General features: G+C 44.5%; 1 protein-coding gene across 3 annotated transcripts in view; it reads left to right on the top strand.

Annotated features, from left to right (window-relative positions):
• Positions 1-22,828, top strand: part of PLA2R1 (phospholipase A2 receptor 1) — a 143,885-nt gene that overhangs the window by 102,484 nt on the left and 18,573 nt on the right. For 2 of the 3 annotated variants that reach the window (XM_068245646.1, XM_068245645.1), the window contains exons 21-27: positions 4,589-4,703; positions 7,135-7,265; positions 9,614-9,743; positions 11,970-12,205; positions 14,867-15,023; positions 18,158-18,289; positions 22,101-22,217. In XM_068245646.1, the coding sequence (XP_068101747.1) occupies positions 4,589-4,703; positions 7,135-7,265; positions 9,614-9,743; positions 11,970-12,205; positions 14,867-15,023; positions 18,158-18,289; positions 22,101-22,217 (1,018 nt within the window). Of the gene's footprint in view, positions 1-4,588; positions 4,704-7,134; positions 7,266-9,613; positions 9,744-11,969; positions 12,206-14,866; positions 15,024-18,157; positions 18,290-22,100; positions 22,218-22,828 lie in introns of those variants that run through there. The other variant, XR_011022833.1, reaches the window with a different exon arrangement.

Below are 22,828 nucleotides of genomic sequence, written 5' to 3'. Positions count from 1 at the left end.
GGGTTAGCCATACTATGCCAGGGGAAAAAACACATATATAAGTAGATAAATACTTGATCTACTTACATAACACATGTATTGTACTGTCCACGTTTTGATTTTTTGCCCACAGTTTGAGGCTAAAACCTGATGTCATTTCTGCCCTTAGCATTTTTTCCTTTTCTCCTCCAATCGCTGAGTCACCTCAGCCTTGCTTGTAAACATAGGTGAGCAGAGGATCGTGTTTCAAATAGGCAGCTAGGCAGGAAAATAAGTAGAAGAGGAGGAATATATTATCGATAAAAAGAACCCCCAGCATGCAACTGTTTGGCACTGACTATTAAAGGGCCAGTGCTCCTAAAGTATGTGATAACTCCAAACCATAACAACAGAAAAAGTTTTTAATGCAGGATTAGCATCTTTATAACTTCATACACTCAGGCCAGTTGCTATTGAAATGTGATTTTTAAAGTGACAATCCCACTTTAATCAACGCTTAGCACAGACATATACATGCAGTGGGGGTGACAGGGTGACATCTGTTTCACGTAAACAACGCTTCTTCAGAGGCTAAGAGCACACTTAGCCTCTGAAGAAGCGTCGTTTATGCGAAACAGCTGTCAGGCTGTTGTCCCCACTACATGTACATGTCTGTGCTAACCATTGATTGAAGCTAACCTCAGCAGGAGCAGTGCCTCCTCTCTCGCCTTCACATTTTGACACGAGTTCTGCCTTTCTGAGAGTCCGCGCTTGCAGCTACAAATCCGGTTTAGGTCCTGTGCCATTCCTCAGCTGCATCTGATGCCAGTGCTTTTGATCTCCCCTTTCAAATGGTTTAATTTCTAATTTCTCATGGACAAAAGGCTTAAAAAACCTGGACACCCAAACTTTTGGATGGATGGGAGGAGGAGAGAGTCAGAAGCACATTTTGAAAGTGTGTTGTGGGTTAGGCTAAACTGTGGGTGTGGTCACTTTTTCCCTTTTTTTTAAAGCTAAATTAATGGCTGCGGAAGGCTATTTAATACCTATCTGGTATTTTCAATGAGCAACCTCTCGGAAAGTCTGTGTATGCACCACGTTACTGTTACTTGATCGCCATGAAAAGCTTCTCGTGTGAACGGACTCTTGGGCATGTATGGGGACTGCACGAGGTGAGACATTAAAGAATACCAGAGCTCAAAACTTTTTAAAAAATGGGGGAAGCGGGCATATACTGTTACCTGTGCTGATGCCTACAGCTCCCCCTGTTCTCCTCTTATCCCCCATTACTCACCTAAAAGCCCCTCGGATCCTTTCTGGTCGGCCAGGTAGGGACTTACTGTGCAGGTGCTGGCTGGGCAGTATATCCCTGCTCCCCCCCCCCGTTTCTCAAAAAGATTTGAGCTCTGGTATCCTTTAGTCCCCATACATGCCCAAGAGTCAGTTCACACAAGAAGCTGGACGTGAAAGTTGGCCTAGGGGAGGAAAAAGTATAACTCTAGACTTAGTGGTGCCCTGTGGTGGGTGGTGTTTGGGATGTAGAACATTATGAGGAGCAGTGCAGGGGATGTGGAAGGAAATGGGGATAGCCTATCACCAGTGATGTAACTAAGGAGCTGAAAGTTTTACATTGGTGCCCCCCAAGCACTCTATACATAACAATTGGTACAGCACACTAAAACCTGCCAATGGCAATTACAGTGTCAGGGGTGCAAGAAGGGGATGGGGAGCAGTTTGTTAATGATTACCACTATTCAAAGCAAAAGTTTGCTTTCCTAAAACAGAAAGAATTTGCGATAATTCAGGTTGGAGTGAGCTCGAGATGCTGAATATATGCAAATTAACCACTATTCAAAGCATATGTGATTATTATGAGCACAGGGCCAGTAGGAAGCTAATACTGTAAATGAGGGAGGGCCCCTCTGGCCCAAGGGCCCCTATACGGTCGCAGCCTCTGCGCCCCCTATTGCTATGCCCCTGCCTATCACTCCAGCTTTTTCACATTGTTCCCTATGGGAGTTCCCTATGGTTTGGTCTGAGAAACTGGGGTGTTATCACAGCAGGAAGCCAGTAGGGTGCAGAGAAGAGCAGGGTTCTTTGCTCAGATGAAGTTTATATTTCCTATCGACTGGGTAAGGCAGTTGGGGAGGTGACCAATGTATATAGTGGGGTGGATGGAACTTAGTTCTATAGCAATATATAAAAAGAGGTATCTTACCTCTAATGAAGACTCACATAGATGGGAAAAAGGAGTCTTTATTGTAAAAAACTGTTATACTGTAGACAGTGGCCTCAATTCACTAAGATCATGCTAGAGATAATAAGGCAAGAGAAAACTTACCACGGCATAGTGAGAGAGTTATCTTATCCCTTCATTCCATAAGTTACCTCCTCTGTAGTTATGTGTGTCTATCAAAAAAGGGCGCGTGGAAAAAAGGGCGCGGGGTGTAGCCGAAATTGTACGTTTGAATGCAAAACCATATTTTCGTTTAATATGTTATAAACGATAATTTAGTGCTAAATAGGTGAAATAAACGGAAATGAAATGGCAAAATACCGTCTATAACAGTAAACGAATTCTGAAATAGAACGTCAAATAGCGTCTATAGAAAAAAAACGCTATTTACACGTGTATTAAGCATAGTATTAGAATGGTAGGTTTTACAGGTATTTTACTACAATTATACCTAACTTTAAGGTCACAGATATATCTCCTTATCCCTATCCCTCTCACCTAGACCCCCCTTTTGTGTAAATACACATAATTTAATAAATTGTATATATGACATATATTGTACTATAACTATACCTAACCTTACTCTCACACAGAGCCCTCCCTGTACCTATCCCTAACCCCTAGACCCCCCTGGTGGTGCCTAAACCTAAAACTCCCCTGGTGGTGCCTAAAACTAACCACCACCCTGGTGGTGCCTAAGCCTAACCACCCCCCTGGTGGTGTATATTGCACTGTAAGTATACCTAACCCTCCCTGTACCTATCCCTAACCCCTAGACCCCCCTGGTGGTGCCTAAACCTAAGACCCCCCTGTTGGTGCTTAAACCTAAGACCCCCCCTGGTGGTGCCTAAACCTAAGACCCCCCTGGTGGTGCCTAAACCTAAGACCCCCCTGGTGGTGCCTAAACCTAAGACCCCCCCTGTTGGTGCCTAAACCTAAGACCCCCCTGTTGGTGCCTAAACCTAAGACCCCCCTGGTGGTGCCTAAACCTAAGACCCCCCTATTGGTGCCTAAACCTAAGACCCCCCTGGTGGTGCCTAAATCTAAGACCCCCCTGGTGGTGCCTAAAACTAACCACCCCCCTGTTGGTGTGTATATTGCACTGTAACTATACCTAACCCTCCCTGTACCTATCCCTAACCCCTAGACCCCCTAGTAATGCCTAAACCTAACCATCCCCACCGCACAAACATGCTAAACACATATAAACAATAATATATTTAATCCTTAAAATACTTCACTCCAAATAACATGAATAAAATAATTTATATATTTGTCATGGAATAGGTAGCCTTAAAATCACGTATACATTAATAATATTAGAAGTAGAAAAAGGTATATATAATATATATACACATACAATACAATAGATAACCTTAAAATCACTTATGCATTAGAAATCTTAAATTAACAGTAATATTTAAAGCGATATTTTAGTAACTATAATCAACGCATTATAAATGTAAAAACAAAGTTAATACCAAAAGTGATGTATTTCTAATACAATCAGGTTGAGAAACGTTATTTAAGCATTATACATATGAAAACGAATTTTAAATGCAAAAAGAAGTTTAAACGAAATTTTAGTTGTAATAGGTCTGTAAGCGTAATTTTAAAACGAAAAAACTAGTTAAAACTCATATAAGCGAAATTTACAAACGAAAAAATAAGTATAATACAAAGTCAAAACGAACTTGTAAATGATATTTGTTATAAACTTTATCCTGTAAACGGAGCCTTTTGTTAACACGATCCCTGTAAAACGCTATTTCTCGGGCGCCCTTTTTTCCTGTCGGGCGCCGAATAGCCGATATTTTGCATTGCAGTCTATGGCGGCGCCCTTTTTGTCCACTATCCCTGTGCGCCCTTTTTTGCTAGCCCGGTAGTTATGTTACCTCCTCTGTAGTTATGTTACCTCCTCTGTAGTTAAGTTACCTCCTCTGTAGTTATTTTCACACGCAGTTAATTAACAGCCTGTCTTTAACTTTAGAATCATGGAGTTATTTTAAGGATTGAAGAGTTAACTTTAGGTTTGCCTGAGGTAAAATGTTTCCTGAATACGACATGCCTCATCACCATGGTGATAACTCTAGAAACATTATTAAAGACAGGAGATAAGCTTAGTGAATTGAGGCCAATGTGTTTCACGTAGCTAGACTCCCATTGTGAAGGGACTTCCTGTTACCTGGACCACCATATATTTCCTATCAAACTGAAGATCACTGTAGGTGAGTTAGAGGGGTTTGGGGAATTGTAGATGCCTTCTTTCTATATGTTAGGTGTGAATGTAAAGTGGAGGGGGACGAAAGGGAATTTGTGTACATGGGCTTCAAGACAGACTTCTCTGAATTGTTACCTTCTTGCTAGGATGTTAACATCTTTTTTGGTCAACAGTGTTTCCATGTCTACAGAGGGGAAGATGGACAGCAGTTGGATTGGCATTCAGCTGATAACTATTGTAAGGGACAGGGGGGCCGCCTGGCAATCATTTCAAATGAAATAGAGCAAGGTGGGTAATTCTGTGAAAGTGACACTGAAGCGAAAATAAACTTGATAGATAATGAATTGTATGGTAGTATGGATAATTAGTTGAACATTAGTAGCAGAGAAAGGAGTCTCATTTTTATTTATAGTTATATAGATTTATTTATAACACTGCATCATTCTGTCATATTTGCAATTTAGAAACTACACTCTGTATTTTACGCTGTAAAATAGAGTGGAGTTAATGTCTTTTGAACTCTCCTGCAGTAAAACCTTATCTCAAGCTGTCTTCCACTCTTGGCTGTTTCAGTGCTTCAGAAGACAGGCCTGAGTTCGGCCAAGTTGGCTGAATAGCTCAGTGAACCTGTTTTTCATAGATAACAACTCAATTGTTTTAACTATTCCTGTACTAGAAAACAATATACTACTTTTTTCTTAGCTACTAATGTTCTATTTGTTATCTGTACAACACATATAAATCATTATCTCATTAGTTTATTTTCGCTACAGATTTACTTTATGTAGAAATGATTTCTTATTAAGCTTATTATTAATATATAAGCTTATTGTTTATAAAACGCCAACGTAATACAGACAGTGGTATGCACAAAGACAATGGTACAAAATACAGAATTGGTAGACATAGTAATTACTGTGACAAATGTAACATGATGATCCAAATTAATAACATAATCCAAGATACAAAAGGGTGGAGAGCTCTGCCCTTGAGAGCTTGTAATATAAAGGAATGGGGAGGAAACAAGAGGTGGGGTATTGAGATGTACATAAAAAAACCACCAAAGTTTGACGCAACTGTGCAACATCAATCTTACAATATAAGAGCTGAGGGAAATTTATTGAGAGCTAGTGTTAGTGGACATACCTGCCCAGGGTGCCAAGACCCCAGTTTATGAATCCACATAACCTCCCTTTTTTTAGACGAAGGAACCCAGGTTTAGGAATGTGGTCAACTACCAAAAATGTACAAAACATTCGTATACAGTATATGTTTTAAAGCGGATCCGAGATGAAAAACTAACTATAACAAGTAACTTGTCTAATATCTTATCTAAAGTTTTGATAGTTTACACAGCAAATCTAGCTGCAATGCAAACAGCTTTAATAGAATAAGAATATTTCTTCCTGTGATACAATGACAGGTTTGTAAACGACAAACATGTCATTGTATCACAGGAAATGACATACAATGACAGGTTTGTAAACATTACACAGAGGCAGGCTTATCTGTATCTTGATCACTAAGCCTGTGAAAAAAACCTAATCCCCCTCCTCCCCTCTGCCTCTGAAATTAATGGCTAGTAACACCTCCTCCTCCTCCTCCTGCCCAGACTGAGCTCCCATGAGCCCTTGCTACTGCCAAGGTTCTCTGAAAACCTGTGGGCGTGGTTTATTTAGTTTATAGGGAATTAGAGTATTAAAACAAAAACAAAAAAGTATTTGGCTTGAGGAATGCCCTATAAACAATAGGAAAGGAACACAATTATGCAATGAGTAAAAATTCACCTCGGATCCACTTTAATCATAGTACTGGTGCAATGGACTTGATAGTTGATTGACCTGGGAGTGCAAGTCGTGAATACTGTACAGCATATTAGATTAGTCTCTGCAGGTACAGTTTTCCAAGAATTATATAACATGTCATACAGTGTAAGGTTTTGTGGCTATTTTAGCCTATTTATGATTTGCGTTTCCACATCTGTATTTATTTGGCCTGATACCTGGAATTTGCTCTAATGTCCTCCATTTCAAAGCAGTTAAAGTGACACTGAAGTGAAAAAAAACTGATGAGAAAATGAATTGTATGTGTAATACGGATAATTTATAGAACATTAGTAGCAAAGAAAAGAGTCTCATATTTTTATTATCAGTTATATAGCTGTGTTTCTACAACATTGCATTATTCTCTAATATTTGCAGTTCACAAATTCCACTCTGTATTTTAAATGATGAAACAGAGCAGATCTAATGATCCTTTGAACTTCCTGGCAGAAAAACCTTAAACAAAAGAGTGAGAGACAGGTTGAGATAAGTGCTTCAGAAAATAGCATGGCTCTCTGACTAAATTAGTCAGAGAGCTCAGAGAAGCTCTTTTGCGTAGATAACAACTGAAGTTTCTTATCTCCTCCTGTACTGGAATCAATATGAGACTCTTTTCTTTCCTAATAATGTTCTATTTCTTAGCTGTGGGATAGGCGAGGGAAAGGGTGTGAACAGTTACGCCCCTGATTGGCAGTTGCCAAGCAGTTGCTACTTAGTTTATTTATTGAAGGTTGTAAAATTAAAATATCTCTATTGTCCATCTACTGTCTTTATTGCTGATTCATCCTATTTCACTGTTATGTGTTGGTACCTGTAATCTTATTGGTTGGTGTGTGTGACAATATAAACAGTCATTCCTTAGGCTGGTTTGATGCTTGTTTTGTTCTTCTTCTTAGCATTCATACTTATGCAGCTGTTTGGGCAGCAAAAGAGCTTTTGGATTGGAAACGACAGAGACAGTTATGAGCTATGGGAATATGGCAGTCCACAAGGATTCACAAACTGGTTTCCAGTTACAGCAAACCATGTAAGCTCACCCAGTGGTGTCTGTAAAGTTGGAAATAGATGTCATAAATAAAAATAAAAATAAAACCTATCTTAGTTTTTATGATTTTTTGAACTTTGTAATAACACATTGTGCATGGTCTGCTAAGACATCTCTAAAGATCTTTAACCACTTAACGACCGCCTAACGCCGATAGGTGGCGGCTGGTCATAAGTGGGTTTCTGTGGAAAAGCCGCTTGTTCGAGCGGCCGTTTCCTGTCAGTTCACGAAGGGTGTCTCCGTGACAGCCTGAGAGCCTCCGATCGCGGCTCGCAGGCTAAATGTAAACACACGGGGAAGAAATCCCTGGTGTTTACATTGTACGGCGCTGCTGTGCAGCAGCGCCGTAAAGGAGATCGGCGATCCCCGGCCTCTGATTGGCCGGGGATCGCTGGCATCTGATAGGCTGGAGCCTATCTAAGGCGGTACAGGACGGATCGCTGTCCTGTACCGCCGATATGGAGAAGGGGAGGGAGGGAAAGAGAGGGAGGTGGAATATAGCTGTGGAGGGGGGCTTTGAGGAGCCCCCCCCCCCTCCCCCCGCAAGGCACAACAGAGCGGCGGCGATCAGACCCCCCCAGCAGGACATCCCCCTAGAGGGGAAAAAGGGAGGAAGTCTAATCGCCCTGCCTGCAATGTGGTCTGTGCCCACCCAGCACAGATCACAGAAAATTAGCCCGGTTCTTATGTGGTTAAAGGCAACCTGAGGTGAGGGCATATGGAGGCTGCCATATTGATTTTCTTTTAACCAGTTGCTGCAATTATGACAGTATATCTACCCCCCTTGAGACTTCATCTTAGCTCTAGGGGTCGTATCTATATGTTCTCTGCCCCGCAATCGCTTTCACATGCGTACTCTCATACGTGCCCCCATCACCACTGTTAGAAAACTGATCGGTCAATGGGAACATGTGTTCCCAAAGCTGATCAAAGTGCATGTGATGAATGATCACCGGCACCAGTGAGATGCCAGTGGTCATTCACAAAGTGAAATAAAAAATACATACACAACACTCCCGCTGTACTGTTCATTTAGGTGTGGTAAGTAGTGATAAAGTCACAAGTGGTTCAAGAGGAACTGTAGTGAAAATAACATAAAGAATAAAATTGTTTGTGTTTTTACAATATTTGTTTATAAATTAATTTGTCAGTGTTTGCCCATTAAAGAAAATCTGTATTAAAAAAAAACCTCTGGGGGATACTTACCTTGGGAGGGAGAAGCTTCTGGGTCCTAACGAGGTATCCCCCGACCGCCGGTGTCCCAGCAGTCCAGCGCTGCAGCCCCCGATTCGCAGTCAGGTAAATATTTACCTACCACGATCCTGCGCAGGTGCACAAGCAGCTTTCTGTTTGGGTAAGTCGGAAATAGCCGAACCCGATTAGATCCGATCTACTGCGCAGGTGCGAGTCCTTTGCGCCTGCGCAGTAGAGAGGATACAATTGGGTTTGGCTATTTCCGCCTTACCCGAACAAAGAGTCGCTACTGCACCTGCGCTGGATGCTCCGAAGAGGTAAAAATATCACAGCTTGTCAGGCTTGTATTCGGGGGGAGACAGCGCTGGGTTCCCTGCAGCTACAGGGGAAGGGGAAGTCTCATTGGGACCCTGAGGCTTCCCCATCCCGAGGTAAGTATCCCCCAGAGGGATTTTTTTTAAAGGACATCCGAGGTGAAAATTAACTAATGAAATAAACAATTGCATCTATCCTCCTTTTTCTAAAACTGACTTTTTAAGGTATCCCACAGTTTTATTTTATATTTAAATCTACTTTTTAAGTTTGTACTGTTTCATGGCCTCTTCTCAATGACACATTCATTGATGTATGCCAGAGCTAAAATCTGTGAACAATTGATCATTTTTTATCTCTTCCCTACTCTCAGTTGCCATTTACTGCCAGACAAGTGTTGTATGGCTGCAATTCCTTATCAATGAGGGTTGCGTTATAGTCCGACCCGTTTAAGACCCAGACTGAAACTGTCACTTACATACCTGATTTTTAACTCGTTCAGGTAGAGAAAGAAAAAAAGGAACGCAGCATAGTTATTTGTGTGCTAGGCACTGTACGTACACATGCCTATCTCATCATGTCACATGTCCTTTAAGCGAAGTATGGCCGCTCTCATACCTGAAGGGAGCACTGTCACAAACAAGCAGCAGCGATTGGCTGGAAGAGGACATGGGAAGTCTCTGGACTATCCAGAGGTCTGCTTCTACTTCTTCTAAGTATCTAACTTTTTAATTTTTTTAATCTCACAATTTTGATTTAAATGGAAACATTTTGCTGGAGCTTGGCTCAAACTGTTGCACAGCATAATGATTTATGTTTTCTAGAGCTCAGCAAGCTTCCAGGACCTCCGATGTGCTGCCATAGCCGGTGATCGTACGTCTTTTCCTGCAGGTAGATGGCATCTTGAGAACTGTGATCATCAAGGCTATGGGATTATATGTGATAAAAAACAAGGTAAGGTTTCATAAATTCACCTGTCCTTAGTTGTGTTGAATGAAAGTCTGTCTGTTAGCTGGTCCATAACCAGTGCAGGCAGAGGATCCATATGCCCTCATACAGCTTATCCACTGAACTACAGTCTGACTCGTGTGACAATGTTGTCTGTTAACCAAGATATGTTAAATAAAGTTTTTTTTATAAAGCAGCGTAAAAAAGAAAGAAAGAGAACAGAACAGTGTGTGTTCCTGAGGGAAACCAAAGCATGGTGTCTGTGTGCAGTTTATCCAAGATCTGTTGTTACTCACAAGATAAGATTAGAAAGCAGCATCAGGCCAGTTATCCCACCTCTTAAATCAAAATGGCAACATTCCCTATCTTTCCCTGTACTTGACTTTCTGAATGCTACTTACTTCTTCTTTTTTTTGGATACGGTATGAGGCGCCCGGAAAGGAAATTATAAATAGTTCTATTTGGTAGGTACAACATTAGGTAGAAAAAAATGGTGTGATCCTACCTTCTAGATGTCCCTTGCGCTCGGACTCCAGGCAAGTCTGGAATATAGGCACTTCAATTGACCTGAGGAAACGGTTTTGACCGTGAAACTCGTTGTCTGTGCCCCAAATAAAACCTGACTATATACGTATACATCTCGATCTGTATTTTTCCCGCAAGGGACATCTAGAAGGTAGGATCACACCATTTTTTTCTACCTAATGTTGTACCTACCAAATAGAACTATTTATAATTTCCTTACCGGGCGCCTCCTACCGTATACAAAAAACAGTTAGCACCCCTTGATTTTAGGGGTAGATCAACGTTAGAAAATCTCTGACGGATCTGCCTTTTTAGGAGCAGCGACCAAAAAAAGAATAAAAGGCCGAGTGGGGACGGTATTTCCCCACCTGCAAAAATGAGTGGTTGCCTCTTTCAGCAACCTACTCTTGTGAGTATAATACCTACTGTTTGTATGAAATTTCTTCCGTACATATTAACGTATTGCACCAAATTGGGCTCCCGGATCTCCAGTGTTTTTGTCTTCTACTACTACTACACTTACTTCTTCTTGCTTTTTCACTTTCTTTATCCAGTTATTTCGCACAATGCAACAAGGCTCCCACATGTCAGTACCTAGGAGCTGACATAACACTGTGGGAGGGGTTTCACCACAATTTCAGCCATACAGAGCCCCCTGATAATCCGTTTGATAAAAGATAAAGTTTTGTCATGGGAAAGGGGGTATCGGCATTGGATGAAGTTCAATCCTTGGTTCTAGTTCCTCACACAGTTAGAGCCTTGTTGCATTGTGGGAAATAACAGCTGTTTCCAATTGCCAAAAAAGCAGCATCTCCTTCCACAGAGATCACCTATCAGCAGTATAGATGTCGCCATGTGATACATTTCAGAATGTAAATCAGGGAGAGGAAAGATTTTACAATGGGCTAACACTGACTAAATCATTTAAAAATAATTATTGTAAAATTAAGCATAGGTGGTGCATTGCAACGCTGTAAACCACATTACAAAGCAGCCTTTATGCCGCACTGCAAGGCACCATTTTGAACATGGCCTTAGTGCCAATTCACATTATGGGTGTTTTTACTGTAGGCTTTTTCACAATGCACAATGCACTCCTGTGGAAAATAAAAATGCATCGTTTTTTTCAGTGTACAATGTAAAAGAGGCCTATACTCAGGGCTGGGCCGCCCCTAAGGCTAAGTGAGGCAGGTTCCTCAGGCGGCGGAAGTGGGGGGCGGCACCTGCCTAGCCATGTGTGAGGGGTGGGCGCGCCGGGCTGGAGGATGTAGCAGCCAGGACGTAGGACTAGCGGGCTCAGCGACGGGGGGGGGGGGGGGGAGGTGGGGGTCAGACCACGCCTCCCTCACCTGGGTACATCAGGGGGCAGAATTGCAGGAAGTGATGCGGTGGTGGAACGCAGCCTGGACCGAAAGGAGGTGAGTAATTGCCTTTGCTCTTCTCTTACTGACACTGGACGGTAATCCCGGGCAAATAGCTGGAGGGGAAGCGCAGACGGTGGGAGGGAGGGGGGTCCCCTCCCCACTGCTGTGCCCACTGCTCTCATGTCCTGGCTGCTACCCCCTTCAGAGATACTGGGGTCAAAGTAACTCAGGTGGCATAAAGTCTAGAACCGGCCCTGCTTATACTAAGCTTCTATGTTCAATAAAGGTTGGTAAGTGAGATTGTGTTTTATTCAGATTTTTTTCTTCAATCATTGAATTGTAGATACGTCACGTTCTGTGAATGCATCTGACATGTTCCCGGTACCAGACATCGTGCCCTATGGGAATAAGTCTTACAAATTTCTATCTGGTAACATGAGCTGGGAGGAGTCCTACGTTGCCTGCAAGCAATATGGAGGAGATCTGGTCACAATCCATAATGAGTATCACCAAGCCTTCCTAACCATCATTGTTCATCGCCTCGGTTATCCCCACTGGATCGGATTCCATTCAGAATCTGTAAGTCACTATTCATATTGTGTGGGATACATTCATATCACAGATGAGTAATGTCACAGATGAGTAACAAGTTCCTGTTTCTCTTCTGCTGCAGAAGCGTATCTGGTAATATAGAGCCTATGGCAAACACTGAAATTGTGCCCCCCCCCCCTTCCCCAGTCAGAGCCCCCTTCCCCTCTAAAGCATCCTTTCTCATGTACATGTGTTATGGTTTCCTGTGTTTTTGGCTTACGATATTGCTAAAGTTACTTTTTGGGAAATATCTCTTCTTATTTCTTCTCTGTCCTCTTTTCTAACACTAAGCTAAGTGAGCCCTCCATACATAAATTAAGTAGCCATGTTCCCTAGATAACAATTAATCTGATCTGAGGCATGGGGGCACTGCACAGGGGCAGGCATGGCGCCCCATGGTGCTGTGGCACCCATGGCACAAGCCATGCCTTCACCCCTCTAGATACGCCTCTGCTTCTGCATAAATTCCCATAACCGTTTCAAGGGAACCTGAACCAAGTAAAATTATGATGTACCCGCAAATTAATATTACATACTTACCTCACCGTCAGTCCCTCTCAGAAGCTCACCATTTTCTTCTAACAACGATACTTTCCAGTTCTAAGCCCCTTATTCAATTCACTTTTTCTCCAAAGTGATATTTTCACAACTTTTCAATAAAATGCCGTTTATAGGAAACCTGTAACGAGTTAAAAAAGAGTTTCACTTACCTTGAGCTTCTGCCAACCCCCTGCCACCGACCTGTACCCGTGCCATCCTGGAACGATCCTCCGGTCCCCGGAATTGACCCTGTCGCTGGCCACTGCGCCTTCATAGCCCTGGCAGCACGCGTCCTCGTTTGCACTCCTGTCGCTGGGAGCATCCTGCACAGGCACAAGACACTCCTGGCGACTGGAGAGTGAATGAGATGTGAGCCGCTAGGGCCGCGCAAGTGTAGTGAACGTCGACTTGCATGCCAGTGAAAGTGAACGCACAGGATGGCTGCAGGGGGCTGGCAGAAACTCTCTTTTTTTTTAAACTCATTACAGGTTTCCTTTAGCCACCCACAAGCAGGAATCATTTTGAGAGTACTTTTTCCAGCTTCTTTATGGTACATTTTCCTCAATTAGGACTGCATCTGCTCAGCCACTGATAAGAAATCATACAAAGTTTTGCAGACAAAGATTTGTAGACATTCCCTATTCAGTGTTCAGCAGGGTCTTGTGTGCAACAGTGTTCTACCTCCCGAAGTGCTGTGTATTGTAGTGATGCTTGAGGAGTCTGGGCACGGAGAGAAAAAGCTTTCTGCTCTCCCACAATTGTTCTAATGACTGCATCTGCTCAGTCATTGATAAGGAACCATACAAAGTTGTGTAGACAAAGATTTGTAGACAGTCCCTATTCAGTGTGCTGCAGTAGGCTCTTGTGTGCTACAGCGCCCTGCCCCCAACCCCTCTACCCCTCCCCAAGTTCTCTGTACTGTAGTGATGCTGGAGAAGTCTGCAGAGCCAGTTCTGCTCCATCAGAGATGGACAGAGTGAGTGTAATAAGTAGTGCTGGGAGCACACTCGTTTGTCGGTTTTCTGTATGCGTTTTCTGCACACCAAGTGTGTTTGTATGTGTGAAAACATGCACGTTTCATCACAGAAGCTAATGTAATTGATAGAGAAAATGCATGCAGTGCTTCACTGCTGTCTGTTTTTATCTGCATGAGGAAAACACATTCAAGTGTGCACTAGCCAATTGAATAACTTTTTTTCTCAGTTTACCTGTTCAGAAAGCGAGGAGGAGGGGGCCCCATCCAAAGTTTAGCGGGGGGGGGGGGGGGAGGGGGCAGTGATTTGTAGTTAATTTTATTTCCTGTTGATATGCTAGTGCTATATCCCCAGATTCACTTTAAAGTTGATCTATAATGGGGTTATTATTATTATTATTATTATTATTGATTCACTATTACAAATAGTGTTTCTTATCTGAGTTACCATGCCTTATCAGAGTTAACATGCCTTATCAGCGAACTCTACGAACTTATGCCTGCTAATTGGAAATGACAAGAGCTCCACTCGTCCTGCCTTGAACCCCTGCGGGTCCAATCACTTTAAAGGACATTATCCCCGCACGTTGATTGGCCCAATAGGCTGCCTGTCAAGTTTCCTGCCATGGGACAGGCAGCCTATTGGGCCAATCAAAGTGCAGGGATAATGCTATGCAGGGCCGGGCCGAGGCATAGACTGGAGAGGCTCCAGCCTCAGGGCGCAGTGTAGGAGGGGGCGCACAATTAATTCAGCTGTCATTCCTAATTGTGTTTGAAGCAGAAAGAAATAAGAAAAGTGGATACATAGCAGTGACTGCAAGCCAGATAACTAGATATTAATGTGTTGGGGAGGTTGTGGGCCCTGTTGCCCTCTTAGTCTAATAGCAATCAGTGTGTGACAGCTGAGGTGGGAGGAATGGAGGGGCGCACTTTGGTGTCTCAGCCTTAGGTGCTGGAGGACCTTGTCCCGGCTCTGATGCTATGCTACTCTGATAAGGTGTGCTAACTCTGGTAAGGCATGTTAACTCTGATAAGGCTTTATAGTGAATCAACCCCAATACAATTTTATACACTTGCAATCATAAAGCTATATATAACTGTAGATTACTTTTCATATGAAATCTCTGTATCAACAGGGAAGATGGGCTGATGGTTCTATGCCTCGGTTTACATGGTGGGCAGAAGGGCCGCCATCACAAGATGGGCTGTGCGCCTACATTAATACCAATGGATACTGGGGAACTCTGGAATGTAATGCACAGCTACAGGGGGCCGTATGCCTTCTCAGCACAGGTATAGACGTTTGTCTCAGGTTTTATGTTAGTTACCACCCACTATTGTATTGACTCCACCTACAAGGGGATAAATCTATACTGGCAGCATTTCAAGGCTGTAGATACCTGGCCTTATGTATCCAGTGGGTTGTTTGGCTAACACCGGAGATCATATGTAGTTCTTTAAATGTGTACTGCAGTAAAAAGATGGTCTACTATTAGGTGGCAACGCAAGTCTTGAAACCTCACAGGGGCGTTGCTAGGATCTTAAGAGATCAGGGGCACTTTTGGGCACTCCAACCAAAAAATGGGTGTGGCCATGCACCGGAATGTGGGTGTGGTCATGGGTGGAGTCAAATTTACATTAACTTAACAGCGGCCTGAGTAGGTCTGCACAGCAAAATGTTGGATGATGTCTCCATTAATACAAAAAACAGAAACGTAAAATACTGTATCACATAAATAGGCAGTGTCACTTAAACATAACTAGGCAGAGTTACCTGGTTTCTGTGCTGGCTGGTCTGGCTTTCTGCTGGGCGAGCTGACCTGCTGCCAGTCTCACCATAGCATAGCCTGACCTTCTAGTGGAGACCTTCCCATGCTCCCACGGACCTCCCATTGAGGCATCACAACTCCCAGTATGCCCTCATAGTAGAACAGCTCCCTGCATACTCCCATAAAGGCATCACAGCACTCAATATGCCCACATACAGGCACCATAGCACCCGGCATGGCACTACAGCACACAGCAATAGGGGTATGGGGCCCGCTGGATGCTGTAATTTCATGCTGGGTGCTGTGGTGCCATGCTGGGTGCTGTGGTGCCTCTGTGGGGAATGCTGGGTACTGTGTAGTGCCATGCTGGGTGCTGTGGTGCCTCTGTGGGGCATGCTGGGTACTGTGTAGTGCCATGCTGGGTGCTGTGGTGCCTCTGTGGGGCATGCCGGATACTGTGTAGTGCCATGCTGGGTGCTGTGGTGCCTTTACTCTGCCTGGGGGATATCCGGGGCACCCCAGAATAGATCAGGGGCACGTGCCACTGGGCACAGGATGGCTGCAGGGGGCTGGTAGTAGCCCCGGGTAAGTTCAACTGTTTTCTTTTAGGTTTTTTTTTAGGTTCACACTGGGAAATCACCCTGTAGTGTAGATTGATATGATAAAAACTAGTGGAAAGGGTACATACATGATTAGGAGTACAGATACGTGGAAGGAAACAGGAGGGGTGTGACTGGACTTATGCTAGGTGGTTTCACTGAATTCCAGGACCTGCTGTAGTTCAGTGGAACATTTAAAGATTATTTTTTGTTTTCTATTGCAGCTTCTGGCTCCACCCCGTATTCTAGGTGTCCAATGTAGGGTTATGGTTAGGTAAACGGTGTGTGTCTGGAGGCTAAAATGCATGTAAAATACACCTGCATTGTTCTTCAAAAAAATCAGTTAACAGGTGCTAAGAATCTAGTGCGTGAGTTGGGGTCTTAAAAGGGGCGTTACTATGAATCATGGGGCCACCCAGCAAAACTTTGATGGGCTTCCCAATGTTTACATCCTTCCACTTGCCAACCCCTTGTGACGCTCACAGCCTGGGAACCCATCTCATAGGGGTCATAGAACAGGTGTGGCCATCATGATCTTCACACCCATAACAAGTGTAGCCACAAAAACACCTGATCTGAATGATGGACCCATTTATCAGCGGGCGTGAAGTAGTAGTTGGGGCCCCCCTTGCAGCTCTGGACCCCCCTACAGTCACAGGGACTGCTCCCCTCTAGTTACGCCTCTGGAAGTCAGGCTGGATGTCTAATGACTATTACACACAATGAGATGTTTTGGCAGATTTCCTGGCAGATCGATTATTTCCAACATGTCTCATCTAATGTCCGAATGATTTTCCGCTCACTGCTATGGAAAATCAGTCGGAAAATTGATCAGAAATGAGATCAGACATATTGGAAATAATCGATATGGCAGGAAATCTGCCTGAAAAACTCATCGTGTGTACTAGGCATAAGCGACACCAACAAATGAGTGCATTGTTCCCCTCCTAACGCTGCCCCCAGAAGCCACTGCATCATTTATTGCTCCATTGTCCCACCCCCACACTATAAAAACAGTACATGCCTATATAAGGCGTGCATAGAAGCTGCTCTTCTGTTTAACAATCACACCCTCACATTCAATGAATTAAAGGATACCCGAAGTGACATGTGACATGATGAGATAGACATGTGTATGTACAGTGCCTAGCACACAAATAACTATGCTGTGTTCAATTTTTTCTTTCTCTGCCTGGAAAAGTTAAATATCAGGTATGTAAGTGGCTGACTCAGACAGGAAGTGACTACAGTGTGACCCTCACTGATAAGAAATTCCAACTATAAAACACTTTCCTAGCAGAAAATAGCTTCTGAGAGCAAGAAAGAGGTAAAAAAAGGACTTTCTTATCAGTGAGGGTCACACTGTAGTCACTTCCTGTCAGGACTGAGTCAGCCACTTACATACCTGATATTACTTGATATACCTGATATTTAACTCTTTCAGACAGAAAAAAAAGGAACACAGCATAGTTATTTGTGTGCTAGGCACTGTACATAGACATGCCTATCTCATCATGTCACTTGTCACTTCGGGTATCCTTTAAGGCCTTAGAGTACCAGCGATGGGGAATGGGGGGCGGACCCCAAAGATTACAAGTAGTGTCAGGAGTCTATGAAGGAGATAATTTAGCCCACCATGGGCTTTATTTAATTCCCTCCCCCCTCCCAATTCAGGGGTACTTTAATGATCAAGCCCGATCCTTATGGGCACCACTAGCAGTTTGTGGGTATGCACCACACAAGTTCCTTAGCTAGGGAGCTGATCTTCCCAAGCTAGGGAGCACACAGCCACCCGACCCAGCACTGCAGAATAATATCCATATGAGTCTCTGCTTAGCTGTAGTGCTGTCCACAAAGAGTTAATCTGTGCTGACGGGGAGAGATTGACTTGTGTCCCCTCCATGACTATCCCATGTGGGTAACGATGGGACAAACGTGCAATGTGCTTACTAATATGTATTGCTAATGAATGCAAATGTACTAGTATATGCATTGGAGGCTTAAATAGAGCTTTGATAAGCTGCTTATGATGTCTTATATTGTTACATCTGATTTTCAGAAAATAAAACCACAGAAAAGATCAATGACTGTCCAGAAGACTGGTTCCAGTTCCAGGATGTTTGCTACACTTTAGAATCTGTTTTTAACAATACCGATTACAACACTGCTGAAGGAATTTGCCAACAACAGGGTGAGCTTCATACTACTACTATTTGCTAAGTGTAAGGATTCCAGGTGATCACCAACTTCCCTCCGTATCCTATTCCCCAATCTTCCCCATGAGCTTCAGCTACAGACAAGCCCCTGGTTGAACAGGACACTCTTTTTATTATTATTGATTCATAAAGTGCTAACATATTCCGTAGCGCCAAAGCAGCCATCAGAAATCTTGGGGTCCCATAGTGGGAAAAACTACTGGGCCCCCCTCATTTAGGTTTACTTTATTCGCTAACTAACTAAGGTAACTCCTGGATGAGCCTCCCAGCGCCTCTCATCCCATAATGGGCAGCCCATGTGTGGCAGTGTTTCCGGGCCCCAGATTCACTCAGGCCCCATACAGCAGTCCCCCGTGTGATGCCCTGAAGGCGGCCCTGCGTAGTGCTGTACAGAGTAAGAACAAACATGGGCTACATAATAATATAGACAATGGTGTACACAAATTATAGACAATGGTACTTAATACAGAATTAGTACACATATGTGAGGAAACGCGCAAAAGCCGCCGCAAGGGCTCAGAGTGAGGCGGCTGTTTCCGCGTCTAACATGGCGGCACAACGCGAAGAAACCGCCGCATGCCGCATGGGCAGAGCGGTAGAGTCCGCGTTGGATGCGGCGGATTCTACGCATGGCAAAGGAGATGGCATTTCGGCTGGACGCGGGGAAACCGCCGCTTGCTTAGAGAGCGGGCGGCGGTCCCCGCGCCTGAATCAGTGGTCACATTGCAAGACATGTCTGGTGTGGCTGGGACTGCTAGTCCACACAGGTTCAGAAGGACGCACGCGCGCGCTGAGAGGCAGAGCTTATATGACAGCCAGAAAAGGGTCAGCTGACCAGGCGGCCACCTGCCATTGGTCCAGCACTTAGGGGAGGCGCCGGAGAGCGTTTTGCTATATATACTGGGTGCTGGTCATTCTCTGGTTGTCTGCCGTTGCGATCACTACGTGGTAGCACTCAGACCTTGTCTGTATCTGTGTTCTAGCATAGTTTCCAAAGGTGTTGACATCAAGGAGCTCACACCTTAGCAATAGGAATTGAACTGTATTATTTGTTATGACCTTCTGCCTGTCTGACCATTCCTCTGAACTCTGATTCTGTACCTCGCTATTTCTGTTACCCAGTTGCCAATCTCTGCTCGTTCCTGGACTCTGTATTGGCCTCCTGATTCTGTACTGTGCTATGCTGATACTCCGTTGCCAAACCCTGTCTGTTTATTGGATTCCGTATCTGCCTCCTGAATCTGTACCTTATCTGTCTGTGTGTTAACGACCTGGCTTGCCGACCCCTGAGAACTGGCCTTACTGTTAGAGGCAGTTCACAGACCTGTTAGTGACACCCTCTCCCACGGGCACTGGCGTACCGATAGGCCCTGCAGCACCTGCGCCTGCGGGGGGGGGCCCGCCCCCCCCCCCCCTGGGGCCCGCTCGGGCCGTGGTGTGGGAGCTGGAGGGGTGGCAACATGAGGGGAAAGCCTTGGCCACAGTCGGCGGGGAGAGGGGAAGTTCCCCCCTCTCCCTCACCTCGGGGCTGTCCCCTCTGCGCTTCCCTCCAGCTAACGTTATACTGTGGGCAGCGGGCAGCAGGCGGCGGCGGGCAGATACATACCTTCCTTGCGTTCCACCGCATAATCTTCGCTCTGGCCTATGACGTCACTTCCGGAAGTGACGTCACTTCCGGACGTGACGCCAGACGCCAGAGCGAAGATTATGCGGTGGAACGCAAGGAAGGTATGTATCTGCCCGCCGCTGCCCGCTGCCCACAGTATAACGTTAGCTGGAGGGAAGCGCAGAGGGGAGAGCCCCGAGGTGAGGGAGAGGGGGGAACTTCCCCTCTCCCCGCCGACTGTGGCCAAGGCTTTCCCCTCATGCTGCCACCCCTCCAGCTCCCACACCACGGCCCCGAGCGGGCCCCAGGGAGAGAAGGGGGGGGGGGCCCGCTCTGAAATTTTGCAGGGGGGCCCGGTGGGGCCTAGTTACGCCCCTGCCCACGGGTGTCACTCTCGCTCTGTCCTTCCTCCCCTCAGCCTAGCTCCTCCCCCCTGGAGAGTCTAGGCCAGAGGAAGGAACATACTTCTGGAGAAGTACTCAAAGTATACTGTTGCATCTAAACACTCACTTGTTCATCAGGTGTCCAGAGGTTAGTAGATATATCTGATTATCGGTGATACTGCAGATCACCAATAATCGGGTATATTCTGTATTCTCGGTGATACTGCAGTTCACCGGTAATCAGACCCTCTCTGTGTTACACCGATCGTTACAACATAGTACAGTGACAAATGCAACATGATGAACAAATATATAGCAAATTCCAAGACAGAAAGGTACTCCCTCCCCTTCACAGTTCCCTGGTGTCTAGTGATCCCCTCCCACTAGAAGACCACTGAATACCAGGGAACTGTATAGGGAAGGGAGGAGACATTCGACACCAGGGAACTGTATAGGGGAGAGAGAACCACTAAACACCGGGGAACTGTATATGGAAAGGAGGGAGGAGGCATTAGACACACATCATGGTACTTTATATGGGAGGCGGTCACTAGACATTGTGGTTGGCCCACATCTTGTTTCTAGTGTTTACTTTCGGCCCACTTTCTATTTGAATTTGACACCTCTGGTGTAAGGTGTAGGATCCGAAGCTGAGGAAATAAATGAAACACCCAAGAGCCAATCAAAGTGCAGGAATGGGACCAAAGGTCAAATGCAGGAGATCAGATGACAGGGCAGAACTTTATTGGAAGTGTGCAACAGGGGTATGGTTTGCACTACAGCGCGTCTACACTGAGTGTGAGCAAGGAGCTGGCAGGACCCACTTGGCTTCGCTCTCTATGGTTATACTGCGTGCTCTGATCTTGGCAATAGGTTATACTGCAGACAAAGAGGAAAAAGAGGTCGGCACTGCAGGAGTCCATTTATTCAGTGTGGAGTACAACACATATGAAGCGCATCACAGTGAAAATCATTGAACGTACCAGTGCTGGAAGCGGTGTGGGTGGCGGTGGGCTGGGCACTGATAGCCTTACGGCCGTTTTGCGCGGTTGTGCACTTCTGTGGAGGCTCTAAGAGCACCCACCGCCACCCACACCGCTTCCAGCACTGGTACGTTCAATGATTTTCACTGTGATGTGCTTCATATGTGTTGTACCCCACACTGAATAAATGGACTCCTGCAGTGCCGATCTCTACCTCTTTTTCCTCTTTGTCTGCAGAACTTTATTGGACAATGGCCTACTAGTCCCAGCAGCCACGTGAAGTCACTCTCCCTTCCTCCCGCATACTTATCAGCCCTACAATGTCCCCTGAGGGTTCAGGTGCCACGACATGCCTCATATGTGTGTATGAGTCTCAAGCACTTTATGCACATCACTCTAGTGTATTTTACTATGATCATCTCTTGAACTCGTGGATACTGGAGAAACCTCTTTTACATAAAGCAGAGCTGCAGATATATTTAGTGACCCTTTGTTAATTGTTGCCATGTGATTATGGGGTTATTGTTCTGCCATCTACAGCCCTTATCAACGATCCACCATCAAACTTCAGAAGGCTATATGGCAGCATTTCATGCCTGAGCTCATGTAACTATTTTTACATTGTCCCTCAACCTCGGTGGGATTATGTTCTGTAGATACAGCATGTTACACTGTAGGAGTCAGCTGTATCTGCTTAACATTTCTTCTAGATAAGTGTATTTTGTGGTGCGATTAGATACATGGAAAGCAGGAAATTGATAACCAGCTGTAAAAACGTAAGCCTTTGTGTTTCATGGCTGTGTTTGATATGTAGGTGCCACAGTCCTGACCATACTTCAGGAAGAGGAGGATACATTTCTAAGAAGTCTTTTGAGTTCTTTGTCCGTAGACCAACAAGGAATCTGGTTAAACAAAATCACTTTTAGTAATGGTAAGTAAATATAATCTTATCCATGGCATAGCTCGCAATTGTCCCTTTTTTGGAGGGACAGTCCCTCTTTGGGAACCATGTCCCTCTGCCCCTCTTTCTTCCTCATTTGTCTCTCTTTCAGGACTGATGTACAGATCTGTGTAAATATATGTATTTTTCTAGTAAAAAAATGTTTGACATTGACTCTTAACTTTATTCTCATCCTTTAAAGAGAAAATGTAACAAAAAGGGGAAAAAATAAATCAAAAGATTGCAAAGTGAGAAGTTAAAAAATAGAAGAGAGTTTAAGAAATTATTGATATTCGTCATGTAATTTGTTTATATTTTTTGATCCACAATTAGCATGCACATAATCATCTTTACTACTGGCAGACAGAGGGAGATACTAGTTGCTTGGCAGTTGGAAACAGGCGTTATTTCCCACAATGCACCAAGGACCTAGGTGCTGACATCACACTGTGGGAGGGGTTTCACCACAATATCAGCCATACAGACCTCTCTGATGATCTATTTGAGAAAAGGTAACGATTTCTCAAACAGGGTATCAGCTACTGATTGGGATAAAATCCAATCCCTGGTTACAGAGCCTCTTTAAATTATTTCTTACTTTT

The sequence above is a fragment of the Hyperolius riggenbachi genome, chromosome 7, assembly GCF_040937935.1.
Source record: "Hyperolius riggenbachi isolate aHypRig1 chromosome 7, aHypRig1.pri, whole genome shotgun sequence".
In the NCBI taxonomy this organism is placed as follows: Eukaryota; Metazoa; Chordata; class Amphibia; order Anura; family Hyperoliidae; genus Hyperolius; species Hyperolius riggenbachi.
Note: the sequence above shows the minus strand (reverse complement) of the source record. Positions and strands in the feature narration are given on the sequence as shown.